Source organism: Ranitomeya imitator, chromosome 3 (genome assembly GCF_032444005.1).
Source record: "Ranitomeya imitator isolate aRanImi1 chromosome 3, aRanImi1.pri, whole genome shotgun sequence".
Classification (NCBI taxonomy): domain Eukaryota; kingdom Metazoa; phylum Chordata; class Amphibia; order Anura; family Dendrobatidae; genus Ranitomeya; species Ranitomeya imitator.
This window is the reverse complement of record NC_091284.1, coordinates 112,852,074-112,872,275: the sequence shown is the minus strand read 5'-3', so window position 1 is coordinate 112,872,275 and position 20,202 is coordinate 112,852,074. Positions and strand designations below refer to the sequence as shown.

The window sequence follows — 20,202 nt, the reverse complement described above, 5'->3', positions numbered from 1 at the left end:
TTTCCCTGGGCCCGTGTACTTATGTCCCTGTATGTTGCTGACCAATTAGACGGAAACAAGAACGCGCCCCCACCATAGCTTAGAGAAGATTTCACAGTGTGTGAGATGTATGAGACGGCCCTGATCTCCTGGTCTAACCTGCATGGTTAGAAAGCATGGATGGCTGAAATCTTTCAGATAAGGTCCCTGTGGAGGGTAGGGGCAGCACTGCTGAGTTTATCTCTGTCACATTACAGACTCTATCAGCTCTCCTAGCACTGTCAGCTTGTACCACCCCTCTGCATCAAAAACTGCATCAAAATATATCTGCATCATATTGAAGTGTGATGTGCTCAACTTGTACTCTCTGTGCAGTGAGAGCAGAGCAGGGTGTCATTATATCTCACCCTGCAGTAGTCCAGAGCAGGTTTCTCCTGTATGAGATCTAATGACAGCCCTGCTCAGAACTCACTGCAGATTGATTACAAGTTGTTTCAGCAAAACAGATGCAAGTGTGATTCCTGACGCACTCAGTAATCAGAAGAGCTGATAGAAGGGTTTGTAATGTGATACAGCTAAACTCAGCTGCACTGCCCATCACCGACACTGACACATGCAGGAGGTTAGACCAGAGGATCAGAGCTGTATCATTACATCTCACACACTCAGAAACCTAAGCTATGGTGGGGGCATGTTATTCATGGCTTATGATTGGAGCATCATACAGGGAGAAGTACACGGCCACAGTGAAAACTGTCTAAGGGCCTGTGGACATGTTTCAGATTTATGTTATTTTTCTGTGTGGATGTGTCAAAAAGCTGAGGGGTTTCCTGATGCCAACAAAGTAAATGATAATCCTGAAGTCTCTTGCACGTGTTTACTATTTTTGACTTGCACATTTGGTGCAGCATGTCAATTCTTTTAGCATTTTTGCTGCAGATTTCACCCATACTAATGAGTGGGGAAAGATGTGCGATAAAAACGCATGTAAAATACATGTTGTGCTGCATTTTTCCTGTCAAGAGATGCAGAAATACTAAAGGTGTGCACATACCCTAACACCCACTTAACAACCCCCCCTCCTTTAATTGAATAGGTGCCAAATACTTTGCTAGCATCTCCGCAACAGAGAGGTGAAAATAAAACGTATTATTAAGCTCTGCAGCCACTAATACATTGTGTGTCCAGTTAAACATGAAACATTTTGTGAAAGGTCCTCTTTTAAAACTGTTGGATGTACCAGTCTGTCCCAGGACTGTCCTCCTTGCATCGGTAATTGACCACTAGCTTACCTGCCCTGTTACGTCTTTTGCAGTTTGACTGACGAGATAGTAGGTGCAGTGAAATGGACTCTGCTTCCCTTCCTGTAATCCATCTCTGTCTTTGTTGTTAGTGATGGATTACATTTGACAATGGGCAGTGAATAGGAAGTTACAGAGAAGGGAGATGCCTAGTAGCCAACGCTTTAGACACAGGGATGTCAAACTTAAATATACAGAGTACCAAAATTAGCTTTGACAAAGTTGTGGGCCAACCTTGATATTTATTTTTGAAAAAAATGTTTACAAGAGAAAGTTTTTCCATATTAAATTTAACGATTAACCTTTTCATATTGGAAACAAACTTAGTGGTTGTCCCACAAACAAAGTACACTTTAGTTATTAGATCTTGAAAATAAAATATTGGAATCATGTTATGTAAGAGCAGTAAAAATCATGTGGCCCAATTTAAATATGTAATAACAAAGGCTAGAAAACCTTGAATAATGTATCATGACAACAAAAGTGCACCCATACGCTGTATGCCTCCACAGTACTCTCCACACGCAAGGTATGGTGACCCCCATCACACCATGATTCCCCAACGGTAATTCTCACTTTATAGAGTATAATGGCCATAAAAAGTCCTCCATACAGTACAATGACCCCACACAGTGCTCCATACAGTATAATGGCCCCCACACAGTGATCCATACAGTACAATGACCCCACACAGTGCTCCATGCAGTATAATGGCCCCCACACAGTACTCCATGCAGTATAATGGCCCCCACACAGTGCTCCATGCAGTATAATGGCCCCCACACAGTACTCCATGCAGTATAATGGCCCCCACACAGTGCTCCATGCAGTATAATGGACCCCACACAGTGCTCCATACAGTACAATGACCCCACACAGTGCTCCATACAGTATAATGGCCCCCACATAGTGCTCAATACAGTACAATGACCCCACACAGTGCTCCATACAGTATAATGGGCCCCCACTGTACTCCATACAGTATAATGGGCCCCCACAGTGCTCCATACAGTACAATGGCCCCCACACAGTGCTCCATACAGTACAATGGCCCCCACACAGTGCTCCATACAGTACAATGGCCCCCACACAGTGCTCCATACAGTATTATGGCCCCCACACAGTGCTTCATACAGTGCAATGACCTCACACAGTGCTCCATACAGTATAATGGCCCCCACACAATGCTCCATACAGTACAATGACCCCACACAGTGCTCCATACAGTACAGTGACCCCACACAGTGCTCCATGCAGTATAATGGTCCCCACTTAAAATAAATAGCTCTGCCCTCTCCCCCACATGCTCCGGTCTCTTTGTGGTGTCTTCTGATCCGCTGCACATCTCTGTACAGCAGTCACGCAGAGGGGGAATGATGGGAGAGGGAGCATCACCTGACGCTCCTTCCTCCATCATTGCTTTCAACAAAGTGCGTTGCAGGGCTGGGATCCCGCCTGGCATCGCAGGCTAAATATATCTTGAGGGCCAGAGTTTGACCTGTGTTTTAGTGATTGTCCAGTGTTGAGACATTTGCAGATTGTCTGTTTAGCACATTGTCAAATTAATTGAGATCACGTTTTCTGAAAGTACAGGGAACATTTTAAGTGGTATCACTCATGGAGTGTATTCTGTGTTTTACTTTGGAAATGTAACTCCTTTTGCCACTAACCTCCAGGAGTTACACTTAAAAGGAATCTGTAAGTAGGATCAACCCTCGTAAGCTGTCTATGTGGGCATGTAAGTAATAGGAAGATGAATAAAATGATACCGTACTTCTTATATCTGCGATCTGATGTCTTATTCCAGAAAAAAACGACACTGTTTACAATATGTATATAAGCTAAGATCTATGGGCCCCGACATAAATCTCCCCGAGAATCTGCCTCCACAGCTTATTTTACATAAAAGTGGGGTTATCAGTGTGTGACATGTAATGACTGACAGCCTGCTCTCCTGATCTACAAGTCTCACATTGGTAACGCCCCCTTTTATGTAAATAAGCTCTGGAGGCAGATTCTCATATAGATCAGTGTCCGGCACATAGATCTTCACACAATATTTTTTCATTAAAATAAGCTATTTCTCTGGAATAAGACATCTGAACAGACATCAAGGTATCATTTTATTCAGCTTCCTGTGACCTGCAAGGCCATATAGATGGCCTGGGAGGGTTGATCTAACCGATAAAAAACTATATTAAAGGGAATCTGTAAGGTGTTGCTGTTTTGAGCTTTCACATGCAGAATGTGTTCACTACCATGGGTGGCTGTCTAGATCCCAATATAATCAGAGCTGCAGGTTTTCCCTGGCAGATGTAGCGTGACAATAGCTTTATTTAATAATAAATAATAATTTACAGCTTGCACACTTTATCATTGCTGTTCCCTATGGGGCTCACAATCTAAATTCCCTATCAGTATGTCTTTGGAATGTGGGATGAAACCGGAGTGCCTGGAGGAAACCCACGCAAACACAGAGAGAACATACAAACTCTTTACAGATGTTGTCCTTGGTGGGGTTTGAACCCAGGACCCCAGTGCTGCAAGGCTGCTGTGCTAACCACTGCGCCACTGTGCAGCCCATTATTTTCCATAATACAGATATCTAGCTTTCGGGCAACAATCCTGTGTCAATCTCAGAGCTTGTAAGTAGGTGACATCGATGCACTGGAAGTGCCCAAGCATAAAAAGGTCTCTAAGCAGGAATAAGGCAATTCTACTTCACAAATGTTATTAATTTTCTTCAGCCTTCAAAAGAACATGATACCCAGGTGCCTCTTTCTCCTAAGCAACGACGCACCAACAGTTTTGTAGCAATTACCGTTCTCTGGGGAGAATTTGTTCCGATTACTACTTCAGCTGCAGCATTCACAACAATCCTTTGGCAAGCTCTGAGGACCAGGTGCACAAACCCCTACTGATAAAGGTTGAATTATACCCTTTTCTTCACTTGACAGGTATATTTGCCTACTGATCGCTTTAACTCTGGGTTGCCTGCACTGTGACTCATCCTGCGCACCTTCCACCTAGTAACATGCTGCCCGAGATCTTTTTATAGAGCAGCCTTTGTATTTTATAGAGGCAGTCGTGGATTCATTTTGACACCTAGAACAAATGCGTTTCCCTATATTCTTCACTCTGATGTGTTAAAGCGCACCATTCTCATATACTTAGCACATTTTGCTGTTGGTGTGTTATCTAGCTTGAGGGGAACCTGGCATGTACGTGCAGTCCGATCTGTGGGCTGGATCTTATAGAGAAGAAACTGAGCAGAATGCTATATAAGTTCGTTGTAAAAAATTCAGTATTGTATTTTATTCATTGTTAACCCTGGTGTTTGCATTTATAGTAGTCCAGTGGGCCGTCCTACTCATCATTTGCAGCTATATTTGCATACACAGAATAGGACCGCCGACTGGGCACTTGTGTATAAAAAAGAGAAGAATAGCACTAAACAAATCACTAGTTTTACTGAATTGTTTCTCACAAGTGTATATCAATCTGATAATATTTTCCTAGTTTATAACATAATGCCTGTAGTTCAGAAACCATTTTCAACATGACACTTTCCCTTTAAAGGGGTTCTCCACTACTAGGACAACACCTTCTTAAAGGGAACCTTTTAGCCACCAGGGCGTTTTTTGGTTAAAGAGCCACCTTCAGCAGCACTAAGGCTGCATCCTGTGAAGGTGGCTCTTATGCTTAGTATCCCTAGGAATGCTGAAATAATCACTTTTATAAATTGCCCGCCATACCTCTATTGTGTGGTGGAGGTATGTCTTCTCCCCCCGGTGTCAATCATCTCCCTCTTGGGTCTGTGCGCCTCTTCCTGTGTTTCTGTTACATGCCCGGCGCCTGCGCTCTGCCAACATTTCTCAGCCATGTGCCGTGTGTACATTGCCCGTGAACTTGCATCAGGCGAGAAATGTTGGCGGAGCGCAGGTGCCGGGCATGTAACAGGAACACAGGAGGAGGCGCACAGACGCAAGAGGGAGATGATTGACATCTCGGAGGCGGTTGACACCGGGAGAGAAGACATACCTGTGGGACACAAGAGGTATGGCGGGCAATTTATAAAAGTGATTATTTCAGCATTCCTAGGGATACTAAGCATAACAGCCACCTTCACATAATGCAGCCTTAGTGCAGCTGAAAGTGGCTCTTTTACTTAAAAACACCTTGGGGGGGTTGACAGGTTCCCTTTAAACTAAATGTTCGGCCCTGATAAAGTAATAAAGCCTATACTCTCCTCCCGTACTGGCGCCGTTCCTGCGGTGTCAGCACTCGCTCTTCCTAGGGCTGTGATGCTCAGCGCCCAATCAGCTCTGGCGTCACTGTCCCCACCTTTTGGACAAACGGAACATGAAGAGGAAGCTATGGCTCAGCGGATCCCATACTTCCTCTTCATGTTCACAGCCCCAGGGAGAGCGAGTGCCAACACCGCAGGAAGGGCATCGGCACAGGTGGTGAGTATAGGCTTTATTATTTTATCGGGGCTGATCATTTAGTTTAAGAAGGGGTTGTCCTAGTAGTGGACAACCCCTTAACGTATTCCCACGGTATACAGGAATGGAAATTTGCCTGGCAATATGCCCAACACCCTCTACACTGGGATTTTACCTATAGGACAACTGCATTGATGGGAATTTATAAGACATTAAGGTAAAACTTAAAGGATACATATTGTTGTTTCACACAATCCTTTAGAAAAGCATGGATGCTGTCCTCATTGTCCACAAATTAGAGCTGCGTTAGTGCACACACTAGTCTAATATGCCCAGGAATTGGCTCACTTCTCCTGTTTTGTAACTTGTAGTGATGAGCGAGTATACTCGTTGCTCCGGTTTTCCAGAGCACGCTCAGGTGACCTCCAAGTATTTTTTTAGTGCTCGGAGATTTAGTTTTCATCACGGCAGCTGAATGATTTCCAGCTACTAGCCTGCTTGATTACATGTGGGGATTCCCTAGCAACCAGGCAACCCCCACATGTATTTATGCTGGCTCCTAGCTGTAAATCATTCAGCTGCCGTGATGAAAACTAAATCTCCGAGCAGTCATAAATACTCGGAGATCACCCGAGCAAGAGTACACTCACTCATCACTAGTAACTTGTTATCTTCCATTTTTGAGTAGGTGCTTCATCTTAATCAGTAATTCTCACAGCACTACATGTGCTGAAATTCTAATATTTATTTTACTGATATTTTTATATTACTAATATTTGTATTTTATATTTTTTTAATTCTAAGTAGTGATTAACAGATTGTCTGTTTTATCATATTAGCTAGCAAATGAAATAGTTGTCTGAATGTACAGGGACCATTGAAGTCAGACATCAAGTCCACCACATAGTGAATACATTCAATATCTGTAGATTATAACAGATTATTATGCAGTTTATGGTTTCTCTTGCTACACACACCAAAGATCCGACTCCACCATTACTGATTATTTCTCTATAGTGTCGGTTGGCAAGTGTTCAGTCAAGTGATGTTAAGGCCGGAGTCACACACAACGTATAAAAATACGGTCCATTTTTGATGGCCGAGACATGCATAAAATTTCCTGAACAGTGATCCTGACATCAGTACAGTGAGATTTTCACGCCGGCTTGCACAAGGAACATAGAATGGATCCATGGGCTCAAATATTCGTGAAAACATATACGCAGTCTACATATATCTATATATATGTCAGTGAGACACACACACACACATAATAAATATATATATATATATATATATATATATATATATATATATATATATATATATATATATTATCATCCTATGTGTAGACATTTATTCTACCTATTCTAGTCTAACCTGTCAGTGTGATTTTACTGTACACCGCACTGAATTGCCGGCTTTTCTATAGATCACCGCTGCGTATTTCTCGCAAGTCACACTGATGGTCCGTGTGTAATCCGTATTTTTCTCGCTCCATAGACTTTCATTGGCGGATTTTTTGCGCAATACGCTGACAAACGCAGCATGCTGCGATTTTCTCAGCCCATAAAATACGGCTGAGAAATATACAGCAGATAGGAGCTGCCCCATAGAGAATCATTGGTCCGTGTGCAATGCGTAGTTTTTGCGCCTCTCTTACGTCCGTAAAACTCTCTAGTGTGACGCCGGCCTAAATCTTCACTCATGGAAGAGTTGGAAATAATGCAGTTCAAGCTAAAATAATTAGCATTGGACAGTTTCACAGGGGGTTGATAGTGTAATATGTGACCTGGAGCGACCGCTGATCCTCTGTATAATGATGCATCTATATGCGGTAGTCATGGTTTTTGCGGATCTTGATCACAGCTGAGGTCTTCCTCACCCTCTGTCTCGGGCCAATGCGAGTTTACATGAGTGGATGTCACCCGGCAAATCAAGTTTTTGACCTTCATAAAAGATAGCGACAGACCAGCTAGTAATCGCACGTTGGTCATGCCATCTCAGTATCAAAATAAGCGTATGCACAGCTCTATAAAACGGTGCCCAGGTAGGTTCCAAAACCTTAGTGATATATATAACAAAACCTAGCACTCAACTTTATGGTATATGCAGGTGGTTTTTTTTATTCCAAGCGGAAGTGCAGTAACAGCAAAACGTTTCGGTCATGAACAAATGACCTTCATCAGTTACTGAAAGTTACAAAATTATCAAAGAAATATTATAAAAAACAATATATAAAAAATAAGGTATATACAAAAGGTTCATGGCACTGTATAGACAAAATGAATCATGGTTCAAAGAAGAATAAATACATCATGGCACAGTCACATAGGGAATGGCAAAAGATGAGCGAAGTTACATGCCATATGGTGATTGAGGGTGAGGTGAGTGTTAAATCTGATTAACAGACTGAAATGTTTATAGCTTGAAAGAATGGGTAAGGATGAGTGTGTTAGAGAATAGAGAACGTGACTATGGTATCATATACCAGTGTGTGTATATAGTATGTTGGCATACCCCTTTAAAGGAAGGCACAGAGGACGCTGGTATGAGCGCAGCCTGTAGTAAAAGAAGGGTACTATTAAAGTAATGGCCCCTCAGCAATGTGGTCGGAGCGGTGATAGAAATGACATGCGATGTCTTACCCGGCTGTAGTTCTGCAGACGCGGACTCCACCGCTTGTCTGAGGTTTGCGGTCGGAGTACTTCATGATATGCACATGGAAGTGGGCGGCGGATGTGCAGACGCCGTAGACCGGAAATAGGTGGGAACCGGCAAGCGCTGTGGTGTGCTGGGAGCGGATGTGACAAAATCAAGATGGAGGTGCGCTCCAGAGACACGCTGGATGCGTTCCACCCACATAACAGAAGTCAGATCACAGTCTGCCTATTGTGGGAGTCACGTTACATCTAAATGTTATGGGGCGGGGATGTAAGGAGGCCACTGTATGGTATAAAGTAGATGTTATGGAGGGGTCGTATGGCGCGGGGATGTAAGGAAGCCACTGTATGATGTAAAGTGAATAATCTTAGAGTGTGTGGGTATTTGTCAAGATCAAATAGTAAAGGAACAGGCTATCATTATTAGAGAGAAGGTGCAGAAAGAATAAATCCAATATATTATTTCTGGAAGATACAATCTCATACATGGTGCGACAGGCAGTGAAGATAAGGAGGTGCTCGTGAAACGATGTGGCTGCAGATCAATTAAGACGACTCTAAAGGAATAGAGAAAATATAGTTAATGATCACTGCACAAAGACAAAATGCAATCAAAACGTAATCTATATGAATGCTAACAGGCCGTACTCTCTATTTAACCCCTTAGGGGTGAGTGTCTCCAAAGTGTGTATCCAATATGCTTCACTTTTTTTAGGAGAGATATCCTATCACCTCCCCGTCGTGGTGGGGAGACAGAATCGATAACCTGATACTTCAATTGGGAAATGGAATGACCCTGTGAATGGAAGTGGTATGGGATAGGTAAGAGTAGGTTTTTACAGCGAATCGTCGATTTGTGCCATCTCGGCACGTCTACACTGGCCGATAATCAGTTGGAAACCATTACCTGAGAGTCAGGTATCTATGTAGTTCGTAGGCGTTGGAAGTGCCTCACTTTTTGTGTTGATTCTTTTTTTTTAGCGATGAGCGAATATATACGTTACTTGAGATTTCTCGAGCACGCTCGGGTGTCCTCCGAGTATTTTTTAGTGCTCAGAAATTTAGTTTTTCTTGCCGCAGCTGAATGATTTACAGCTACTATCCAGCATAAGTACATGTGGGGGTTGCCTGGTTGCTAGGGAATCCCCACATGTAATCAAGGAGGCTAGTAGCTGTAAATCATTCAGCTGTGGCGATAAAAACTAAATCTCCGAGCAATAAAAAATACTCGGAGGACACCCGAGCGTGCTCGAGAAATCTCGAGTAACGAGTATGTTCGCTCGTCACTATTCTTTTTCTGACTCTACTGTACCAATTATTTTGCAAACTAATGACGACTCGTGTTTTCCTTGATTCTGCAGTTGGACTTAATCACAGATTTGTTGGGTACACCGTCACTTGAAGCAATGAGGACAGCTTGTGAAGGCGCCAAGGCACATATACTCAGGGGTCCTCATAAACAGGTAACTCAGACTTTTCTTTTTTCTTTTTTGTCCACAATATTAATAATTACCGTATATACTCGAGTATAAGCCGACCCGAGTATAAGCCGACCCCCCTAATTTTGCCACAAAAAACTGGGAAAACTTATTGACTCGAGTATAAGCCTAGGGTAGAAAATGCAGCATTTACCGGTGAATTTCAAAAATAAAAATAGATGCTCCATACCGTTCATTATTGCCCCATAGATGCTCCATATACAACTGTGCTATATAGAATGCTCTGCACCTTTGATTATGGCCCCATAGATGCTCCTTATAATGCTGTGCCATATATGCTCTGCACCTTTGATTATGGCCCCATAGGTGCTCCTTATAATGCTGTGCCCCATATATGCTCTGCACCTTTATGGCCCCATAGGTGCTCCTTATAATGCTGTGCCCCATATATGCTCTGCACCTTTATGGCCCCATAGGTGCTCCTTATAATGCTGTGCCCCTTATATGCTCTGCACCTTTATGGCCCCATAGATGCTCCTTATAATGCTGTGCCCCTTATATGCTCTTCACCTTTATGGCCCCATAGATGCTCCTTATAATGCTGTGCCATATATGCTCTGCACCTTTGATTATGGCCCCATAGGTGCTCCTTATAATGCTGTGCCCCTTATATGCTCTGCACCTTTATGGCCCCATAGGTGCTCCTTAGAATGCTGTGCCCCTTATATGCTCTGCACCTTTATGGCCCCATAGGTGCTCCTTATAATGCTGTGCCCCATATATGCTCTGCACCTTTATGGCCCCATAGATGCTCCTTATAATGCTGTGCCCCATATATGCTCTGCACCTTTATGGCCCCATAGATGCTCCTTATAATGCTGTGCCCCATATATGCTCTGCACCTTTATGGCCCCATAGGTGCTCCTTATAATGCTGTGCCCCTTATATGCTCTGCACCTTTATGGCCCCATAGGTGCTCCTTAGAATGCTGCTGGTGCTGCCATAAAAAAAAAAAAAAAAATCACATACTCACCTCTCTTCTCAGGATGCCGGCGCTTTCAATAATTACCTGCTCCTCTGCGGCTCCGTCTCCAGCACTGACGCTCAGCAGAGGGCGCGCACTGACTACGTCACAGCGCCCTCTAACCTGAGCGTCACTGCTAGAGGACGCTGCAGACGGAGCCGGAGCGAGGAGCAGGTAATTATAGCGCTGCGCTCCCCTTACCTGCTGCGGCGCGGTCCCTGCAGTCCCTGGCTTCTCCGGCGCTGCAGCTTCTTCCTGTAATTGAGCGGTCACATGGCACCGATCATTTACAGCAATGAATATGCGGCTCCTCCTCTATGGGGGTGGAGCTGCCTATTCATTTCTGTAATGAGCGGTGCCATGTGACCGCTCAGTGCAGGAAGAATCTGCAGCGCCGGAGAAGCCAGGGACTGCAGGGACCGCGCCGCAGCAGGTAAGTATGATTACACAGCCCCCGCTCCCCCTCCCCTGCTGACAACCGGGTATATGACTCGAGTATAAGCCGAGAGGGGGACTTTCAGCCCAAAAAAATGGGCTGAAAATCTCGGCTTATACTCGAGTATATACGGTAGATTAGAAATGGTGCATATCCATATTTTCTAAAGTCAATTTGGGTGTGAAATAAAGAAAACAATGACAAAAAAACTACATTTTCTTAATGGCCAAGTTCTCAATGATAATATTTTAGCATAAAATTGCAGCGAGTAAGATGCCGACATGCAAATCCATGAGCAGACACCTCGGATTTGCAGTGTACTTTGCTTTGTAATCAAAACATTTGTTTCGGTCTTGATGTCCAAAGAAGCGTGTTATTATTGCCGGGGCCAAAATAGGTGCAGCCAGAGGCGTATCTAGGGTTTCTGGCACCCGGGGCAAGAATTCATTTTGGCGCCCTGCCCCAGGACATGTGATTTGCACACTTAGTCATGTACCGATGAGCTCCTCTCCCTAATGCTCTCAATATTCAGTGAAAAACTGAGAGAAGCAGAAGAGAAGCTCGTTGTCACAGGACCATAATGATGAGTACTGGAACCTGCAGAGCTGAATCCTGACATCGCAGCTTCTGAATTCTCACAACTAATGCACTGCACACTTTTAGGATTCTCCCTTGCCGGTGGACAGTCATGTCAGTACAAGCATGCGATTTGTATACTTCTGACCACATTCCGACTAGACGTGCCCGGCCTCGCTCAGTTCATTTTCATTGAGGCCACACATCTAGTCAGCACGTGACCGCACGTATGTAAAATCGCCAGCATGAGAGAATCCTGGCAGTGTGCAGGGCGCACTGTGAGAACTCAGAAGTCTGCAGTCACAAAGAATGACTGCAGACTCATCACAAACATGGACATCCCCTTTAATGCTCCCAACACAAATAAAAACATGAGTTAGTTAGTATCACAAATAACATTTACATCCAGGTACCTTATAGATGACGTCGTCTCTGGAGTCGTTCTCCTTTTCTTCATCTTGTCCAGACCCCATGATGAGTTTTCTCATCCACAGCCGTCTCTGCAGACCTCCATCTTCTCCGCTCTTTTGCAGAAAATCTCCACATGATGCCCTTAAAGATACAAGTGTTATTATAATGCTCCTGAATGAATAATTGCCCCTCACTATATTGTCTGCACAAAATATGACCCCCACACTGTCCCTCTTATGGTACATGCTCTTCACACTGACCTCTCCTTTCCATACCGGCCCCCTCTTCATATTGTCCTCTCACACTGTGTCCCCCTATAGGGCCCGGTATTTATACTGTACTCTCATCACACTCCCCCCTCCTTGGTATACTGTCCACTCCTGACTGTGCCCTTACACTGTCCCCCCATGCTACGCCCCACTACTCCGTTTCTATTCTGTGCCCACTCACTTTTCTCCCCCATACTGTCTCCTCATACTGTGTCCTCATACTGTGTCCGCATAAATTCCCCCGTTCGCTCCTCATACTGTCTGCACCCATCCCCCATACTGTTTCCTCAGATATGCCCTACATTTCCCCAGTACTGTTTCCCCATACATGCCCCCCATTCTCCTGTACTGTTTCCTCATATATGCCCATTATTTTCCTCTACCCCACCCCATCATTGCTCTCTTCACCACCTCCATCTTTGCCTTCTCCACCACCATTATCATTGCTTTCTCCCCCACCACCCCATAATTTCCCATTCCACCACCTCCATCATTTCCTCCTTTGCCTTTTCCACCATATCCATCATTTTCTCTTCTCCACCATCCCCATCTTTGCCCTTTCCACCACCATCATCATTGTCCTTTCCGCCGCCATCACCATACTTGCCCATTCTACCACCTCCATCATTTTCTCCCCCTCCAATATCATCAGTGTGCTTTCCACCACCACCATCCTTGTCCATTCTACTACCTCCATCATTTCTTCCCCCCCTCATTATTGCCCTTTTCACCACCTCCATGATATCCTCCTCCCCACCATCATTGCAGTCTCCCCCCACCACCATCATTGCCCATTCCACCTCCATCATTGCCCATTCCACCACATCCATCATTTCCTCCGCCCCACCCCCATCATTGCCCATTCCACCACATCCATCATTTCCTCCTCCCCCTCCATCCCAATTATTGCCCTCTCCCCGTCAGCCCCATCATTGCCCTCGCCTCTCCTCCTCGTACACACACACAACCATTTACGTCTCTGCACATTCACCTGCAGCGCTACGCATGCACGCACAAACACACACATGTTGTGTACAGTATAATGGCCACACCTAGTTACTCCTACACACGCGGCTCTGCTCCGTCCACCTCGTACACACGCGGCTCTGCTCCGTCCACCTCGTACACACGCGGCTCTGCTCCGTCCACCTCATACACACGCGGCTCTGCTCCATCCACCTCGTACACACGCGGCTCTGCTCCGTCCGCCCAAAAGCTTACCCTCATCCAGCACCGAGCACCATGACAACCAGCAGAGTCCTGCACTATAGGCCCTTGATCATGTGACTCCTGACTCCTCCCCTCCTGTGACCTCATCACAGGTCCTGTGCGCACAGAACTGCAGCAGCAATAGCTATGGTCTGCAGTGGAGGGGCTCTTCTGCGGGACAAGTGCAGTCCCACCCGAGACTCCTTGGACCGCCGCATCATCAGGCGGCCCACTGGCGCCCCTTGTCGGCTGCGCCCGGGGCACATGCCCCGGCTGCCCCCCCCCGGATACGCCACTGGGTGCAGCTACTCTTGTCTCAAGTCTTCAACACTATCATTACCACTCACTTTACATGTTACAGAATGTGTTGAAAATGTTCTCACTATCTGGGCCAAAATTGTCATACAAGCACAAAATACCAGTATCGGCAAAGGAACAGTGCGACAACCGACTGCTCCTGTTTGCGAAAAGTGTGGACCCCTCTTCTGTGCATAACTGCAAAGATGGCCGGACAGTCTGGCCCTCCAGAGCAGTAGCTGCTCGTTGCTCTTGCTCTGGCTAAGGATGTCTTGAGCATGGGTCTTGCTCCTAATACATCTACATGTCCAAATTACCCTTGAAGATAAATTGTTTATGCAGCGCCCCAGAGATCTGGTCATTGCAGTGTGACACTCTGCCGCTAAGGGGAGTGATGGTACGTCTGATGGCACTGAAGGAGTTCTACTGACCAGGTATCACCAGCACACATTACACTTCACACTCCGGCCACTAGGGGGAGAAAAAGGCTTTATTTATTGGGCCACTCCTCACACTGGTAAAATTAGGGGTTGGATAGGAAGTTAGTCAGAAGCTGACTGGGTTGGATTCAGGCAACATCCCGTGGCAGGGGGTGTTGCAGGGAGAAGACACAGGGGGTCCCTGGCAGGTGTGGGAACCTGGCAGGTGCCTAGCGAACAGAGCAGAACGTTATGGAACCGCGCCTGCACACCCCGCGGCGGTATCCTAAGAAAGTGACACGAAGGGAAGGATATTGTGGAACAGTGAGAAACAAGATCAAGCACAAAGGAGAGCCAGTAGGAGTCGTGCCGTGAGACCGAGGCAACATCCTACTGAGGCGCGTGGCCGGAACACCGTGGGAGTAACTGACTCTAGGCCTTACTGCGAACTCCGCAGGACAGTTAATTATAGGTTGGCGGTCTACCTTAAATTTCCTACGAAGACATAGGGGGCAACGCGTGGAGAGGGGCGTCTCTAGGGTCCCGGAAGAGCTCCGAGCCTTCCTGTCATACGGGTGCGTCCCAGCCATAACATATCTGGGGGACGAGAAACTAGTAACATCTGGAACCAGAGAGAGAGATAGAATTAGAAAGAACGAACGAACGAGAACAGCAGTTGTGAGGACTATTCCGAATGCTCAGCAGGGTAGCACTACAACACACAGGCGCTAGTGGTAGGCACTGATTTCCACCTGCAAAGGGAACTCTGGATGTGCCCATCGGACCGGCCGGTCTCAGGTAGCCCTGTTAAGCGTGCTCTGGATTGAGGATCCTGAAGTCTTTAGTAAAAAGATAAGAAACTGCAACCCTGTGTCCTCGTTATTGACTGCACCTCACACCATCACCATCCACCTTACTGGGAAGCCCTGGGGACATACATCACCTGTGGGAAGGTATACCATCCAGCTGCCATTCCATCACCCCAGAGGACCCCACAGCAGCGTCGGTTACCCTGACCGAACACCACAGGTGGCGTCACGAATCCCTGACAGACTGTACCACCTTTATTGGACGCCCCTTAGCAGGGTCGCGGACCGGGTCTAGCCACCGTGACAGCCTCAGAACCAAACCAGAGAAGCCCGGTACCAAGAACTCGTGGCCCTGTGTCTGGGGGCGATCCATTTATTTCAGGAAGTCCCAGGTTAATAAGTTCAGTTAGATTCAGAAATATTTGGACAGCGACACAAGTTTTGGCATTTTCTGTTTACCAAAACATATTCTAGATACAGTTATATAATCAATATGGTCTTAAAACGCAGAATCTTAGTTTTAAATTTGAGGGTATTCACATCTTAAGTTCTTAGCAATTCCACCTCTTTAATATATAGCTGATCTTTTTAAAGGGACCAAAAGTCCTTGGAGAGTTATCTGAAAAGCTCTTTAATAGCCTGCGTGGGCAATTCTCTTGTTAACCCATCAATGATTAAGCAGGTAAAAGATCCTGAAAGGATTCCAGGTATGGCATTTCCAATTGGAAGCTGTTGCTGTGACTGCACAACATGCGGTCAAAGGAACTCTCAATGGAAGAGAAACAGACCATCATTAAACTGAGAAAAAAAATCCATTTAGTGTCAATATCCCTAGTTTACGATGGTGAAGCATGTGGGTTTTTTTTCTATGTAGCTATAAGATGTGCCTGTCATGATAAATCTAGCGTAAAAGCCGTATGCAAATCAAGATATAAGTGCATTGAGGCATGTCTGTTCCCTTGGAATAAGCCATCCAAATTCATTGACGACCTCGAGCATGATTTGAGGTTGGTTATCTATAAAAAAAAAAAAAAAAAAAGGTATTTTTATTGGGGAACAAGTGGTTATACAGCCACATCATTACTAGGAAAAATATGTGCTGCCAGGTTGCCTTCAATGGATTAAATTACAGCGCGGGTAACATTGGAGGCTCTGAGACAGTCTGTGGAAGCAAAATGTCCACCCTAAAGCCCCCTGTAAGACAGACGCTGCTGAATGCTCACCCACAATATTCCTTACCAGTAAAAAGGCATAACTGTTAAACTCGATAAGAGATAAATTACCACAAACTACCACTGTCTGTTGTAATAGTAAACAGATCAGGGGCCTGAATACATAGTGTTTGGTAAATGCTTTCTTCTTCTTGATGGAGTTATTCCAGAAAGCTGGATTCCTAAATCTCCATCATGTCTATGCCTAACCTGGACATTGTGCATATTAGATGGTCTTGCACACAGAAAACGGTCAATCTCTCCTCAAGATATATGCTATTGTTCCGCGAGATCTGAATGTCTGTAGACGGAGGATTTATAGAAATTTACTGTTCTTACATTTCTCTTCCTTTGTATATTAGCAGAGCATAAAAATCTATGACCAAGTATTATTGCAAACCTGATTACGGGCAATGTGCAGGACAAATTGCATCAGAGGCGGACATATGGCGGCCTGACCGGGCAGCTGTCGAATACTTGCGCAGTGGCTATTAGGTGTAGCTTTGCTGCCTTTAATCCTCGGCACAGCCACATTGGGGACATGTATGTCATCAGATCAGTGGAAGCGGGACACAGATATGACAGTCGCCGCAGGCCAGATGTGACTGACGGTCATGAGAGCACAGTTTTCTGCACAGCACGTCGCTCATCTGCTGTAAATACTCAGTCTGTGCCTTCAACCCTTCAACATTTCCAGTTATGACACCAAAATGAATGGCTACATCACATCTCAGAGATAATCTGTAATATCTGCATAGAAAGGGTTCGTTTAGGAGCGTGTGACGCATAATTGTAAATGCTGCCATCCATGGTTTTTTATTTTTTTTCTCCGTAGTTTTAATTTGTTCTCTCTCCAAATGTTACAAAGCAGATTATGCCATAGCTGGGTCAGGGCTGTTTATTTGCATAGTGAGCCAGCTAATGGCTTCTGTTAGACGCTCCTCCGGCGTTCAGGCTTTGTAGAAGCATTTTCACTCAGCCACTTCAAAGCAATTTTCATCCCGACTCCCATATTGGCTGCTTTTGAGTTCAGAAGAATGACTCGGATTTCATACATCCCGGATCTGTCTGGTCAGAAAAACGCTCCAGATGGTTTGACACGAGTAGGTCTTGGTTGCGAAGAGTTAAATTCATTGTTGCATTAGGGAAGCGGCTGCCAAGAAATTGACATTTGCAATTTGTAAATGGGTAACAGTGATTTCTCCTGGATCTGTTAAGAGGGTGGTCTTGTGTTCACGGGTGCGCGGAGCGTTATTATGGCGGCGTTTTCCGCTGACCCAGTTGTGCTTTACTGTGGAATGCATCGCACTGTCACTTCCATTTATTGTGATCTGATTCCATTAATTCCCCGACAGGACAGATAATGCAGGGCATCAGTTTGGCACCATGCCCAAACCACAATATCCCTGCCATGTAACCAGAAGCCTTGTCATAAGCCAAGTATGGGTCACTCTGCAAACAAAAGCATAGTTACAGGGAGGAAAGAAAATAAGAGAAATCCATTTCCCAGAAGGCAAAGAAAATCTGAGCATTACTAACCCTTAAGCCCCGGTTCCCATCTGTCAGCGCTGAAAAGCTCCCGAGCTGCAGGACAAACCCTTGGAGAAGGGAGAGGTTCAGTGAAGCCATTAGAGCAGGAAACGCGTCGTCCAGGAGAGCAATGCCGACAATTTAATCAGTAAGCACAAGAAAGTAGAAATTCAATAAACCAGTTAGTTTTTCCAGGCGCGCAGGATTGGTCTGTTACTTTTGGAGATTATTGAAGCCAATGGAAAGGAAAAAAAGGTCCATTATACTTCCAAATTGAAGTGGAACGTTATGGCTGCTCTGCAATATTACCAGCTCATAAAACCGACAGCCGGGAGAAAGGGGAATATATTTCATGACTGATCAATCCAGCCCGACATGCTGATCCGCTGGATGTGTGCCGTCATTCCCGTGTTATATGGACACTGCCGCCTTACAAATGTAGGGACACGTTATTAAAAAGTTTATTCCTCATCTGCATCTGAATATGCAGCCGAAAATAAGAAGTATCCAGGTATTTAATTTCAGTTTGTACCTAATCACTTGATGTATGGATCTTCATGGGTGTCTTTCTTAAGACCTTTGTAACAGTCTATTTGCCGCTCATCCTTGCACCACCTCTAAAGTTTTGCCAGCGCCCACTCTGATAATCCGTACTTAGCAGGTGCCCCGGCTCTTTACCATAATCTCATATAGCTGGGTTGCAGAGATACCCTGCTTCCCTCTCATTGCACACTGGCATATTGATAGTCTGAATCCTGGGAAAGCAGGGTGATGACCCCTGTCCGCCTCTGCATAGGTTCCCATCATCTAGATTTATCTGACCTCATGCAATTGAAAAATGGAGACAATGCTCATAGCATCCATTTTCAATGGGATTTCTAGCAAATTGAAATAATCCGGTTTCTTCTATTAACTTGCACCAATTTTGATGAATATTTCACCATTGAATAATTTAATATAAATGACAGTCAAAGGGGTTTATGTTCTTTAAAAACATTCCCACAGACACCAATATTGGTGAAAATAACAAACAAAAAATGTATACTTTTCCATTAATCCTTGCTGTGTCGCCAGTCCTCTCTGATAGTCCTCTGTGTGGCTGGCGGCAGTGGAGACCTCTTACACCTCACGTGGGCGCAGCCGCCAGTCACTGGTCTCCATCATGTAAGGACGAGACATCTGAGGTCAGTGGTGAGATGCAGCAACCAGCTACACAGAATACTGGCGGGGGGGTCTGATACACAATGAACAAGGGTGGAGATTTAATAGGACATTTGTGCTTTTTTTGTGGGGTTTTTTTTTTTTTTTTTTTTTTTTGGTATGGGCAATTTTTTTTTACAGCATATGGAAAACTCCTTTAACTGCAATTTGGGACAAACCCAATGGTAGATTGTCCCATTTGTGGAACAATATCACATACTGCAGGAGACTCGAGTCCAAGTCTAATAAGGAAGCAGAAAATGTGTCCTTTGTATAGAGCCGCTCGTCTATTGATGTCGTGATCTTTGTTCAGGGTTGCCTTTTCTATGTTTTTGAGCCAAAGGGCACGCTCCACTGCAGATCCCTGGAACGCCTTCACATCTCTAACGTTCAGTCTTGTTGGGATGCAATGACGGCAGAATCCTTTGACTTGGTGTGACATCGGGGACATGATTGCTCCCTGTGTTTGCCAAGCTGTCACTTATACTGTGCCTGCCTCCGTTACAGGAGCGCCTCCCTTCTAATGTAGACGAGTGAAATGGAGCCTGATGGAAAGTGGAGCGCTCATTTATCTCATGAGGATGGCAGCTCCGTACCAAGGGAAAATGTGAATATCCCACTTCTCTATTACACTGGATGCGTTCTTTGCTCTCCATAAATTGGCGTACTATCGCAAATATAAGCTCCATATAAAAGTGCTGCACTTGTAGACGTGTGATGTGAGACCTGGGCTCTAAGAATCTTTTTTATTTATTTTTGGCATGAACGACTGACCATAGTGAAGTGGGCGTCCTCTGCCCCTGAATGATGATGATAATGACAGTATAGCTATACTAATGCAAAATGTGTAACACAATGAGCAATACAAAATTTATTGTGAACCCGGATTACCCAGTTTGATTGAAAGCCTCTTTGATGGCAAATGTCGCAGACTGCGTCTATCAGAAGTTGTAGGAAAGAAGTCTACATTTCAGCTTCCCTCTT

The 20,202-nt window shown here is 45.0% G+C and overlaps 1 protein-coding gene across 1 annotated transcript in view; it reads left to right on the top strand.

Annotated features, from left to right (window-relative positions):
• The window catches only part of NLK (nemo like kinase), a 203,239-nt gene that overhangs the window by 150,733 nt on the left and 32,304 nt on the right, over positions 1 to 20,202 (top strand). The window contains exon 7 of the mRNA XM_069761294.1: positions 9,750 to 9,851. Coding sequence (XP_069617395.1) covers positions 9,750 to 9,851 — 102 coding nt within the window. The remainder of the gene's footprint in view (positions 1 to 9,749; positions 9,852 to 20,202) is intronic.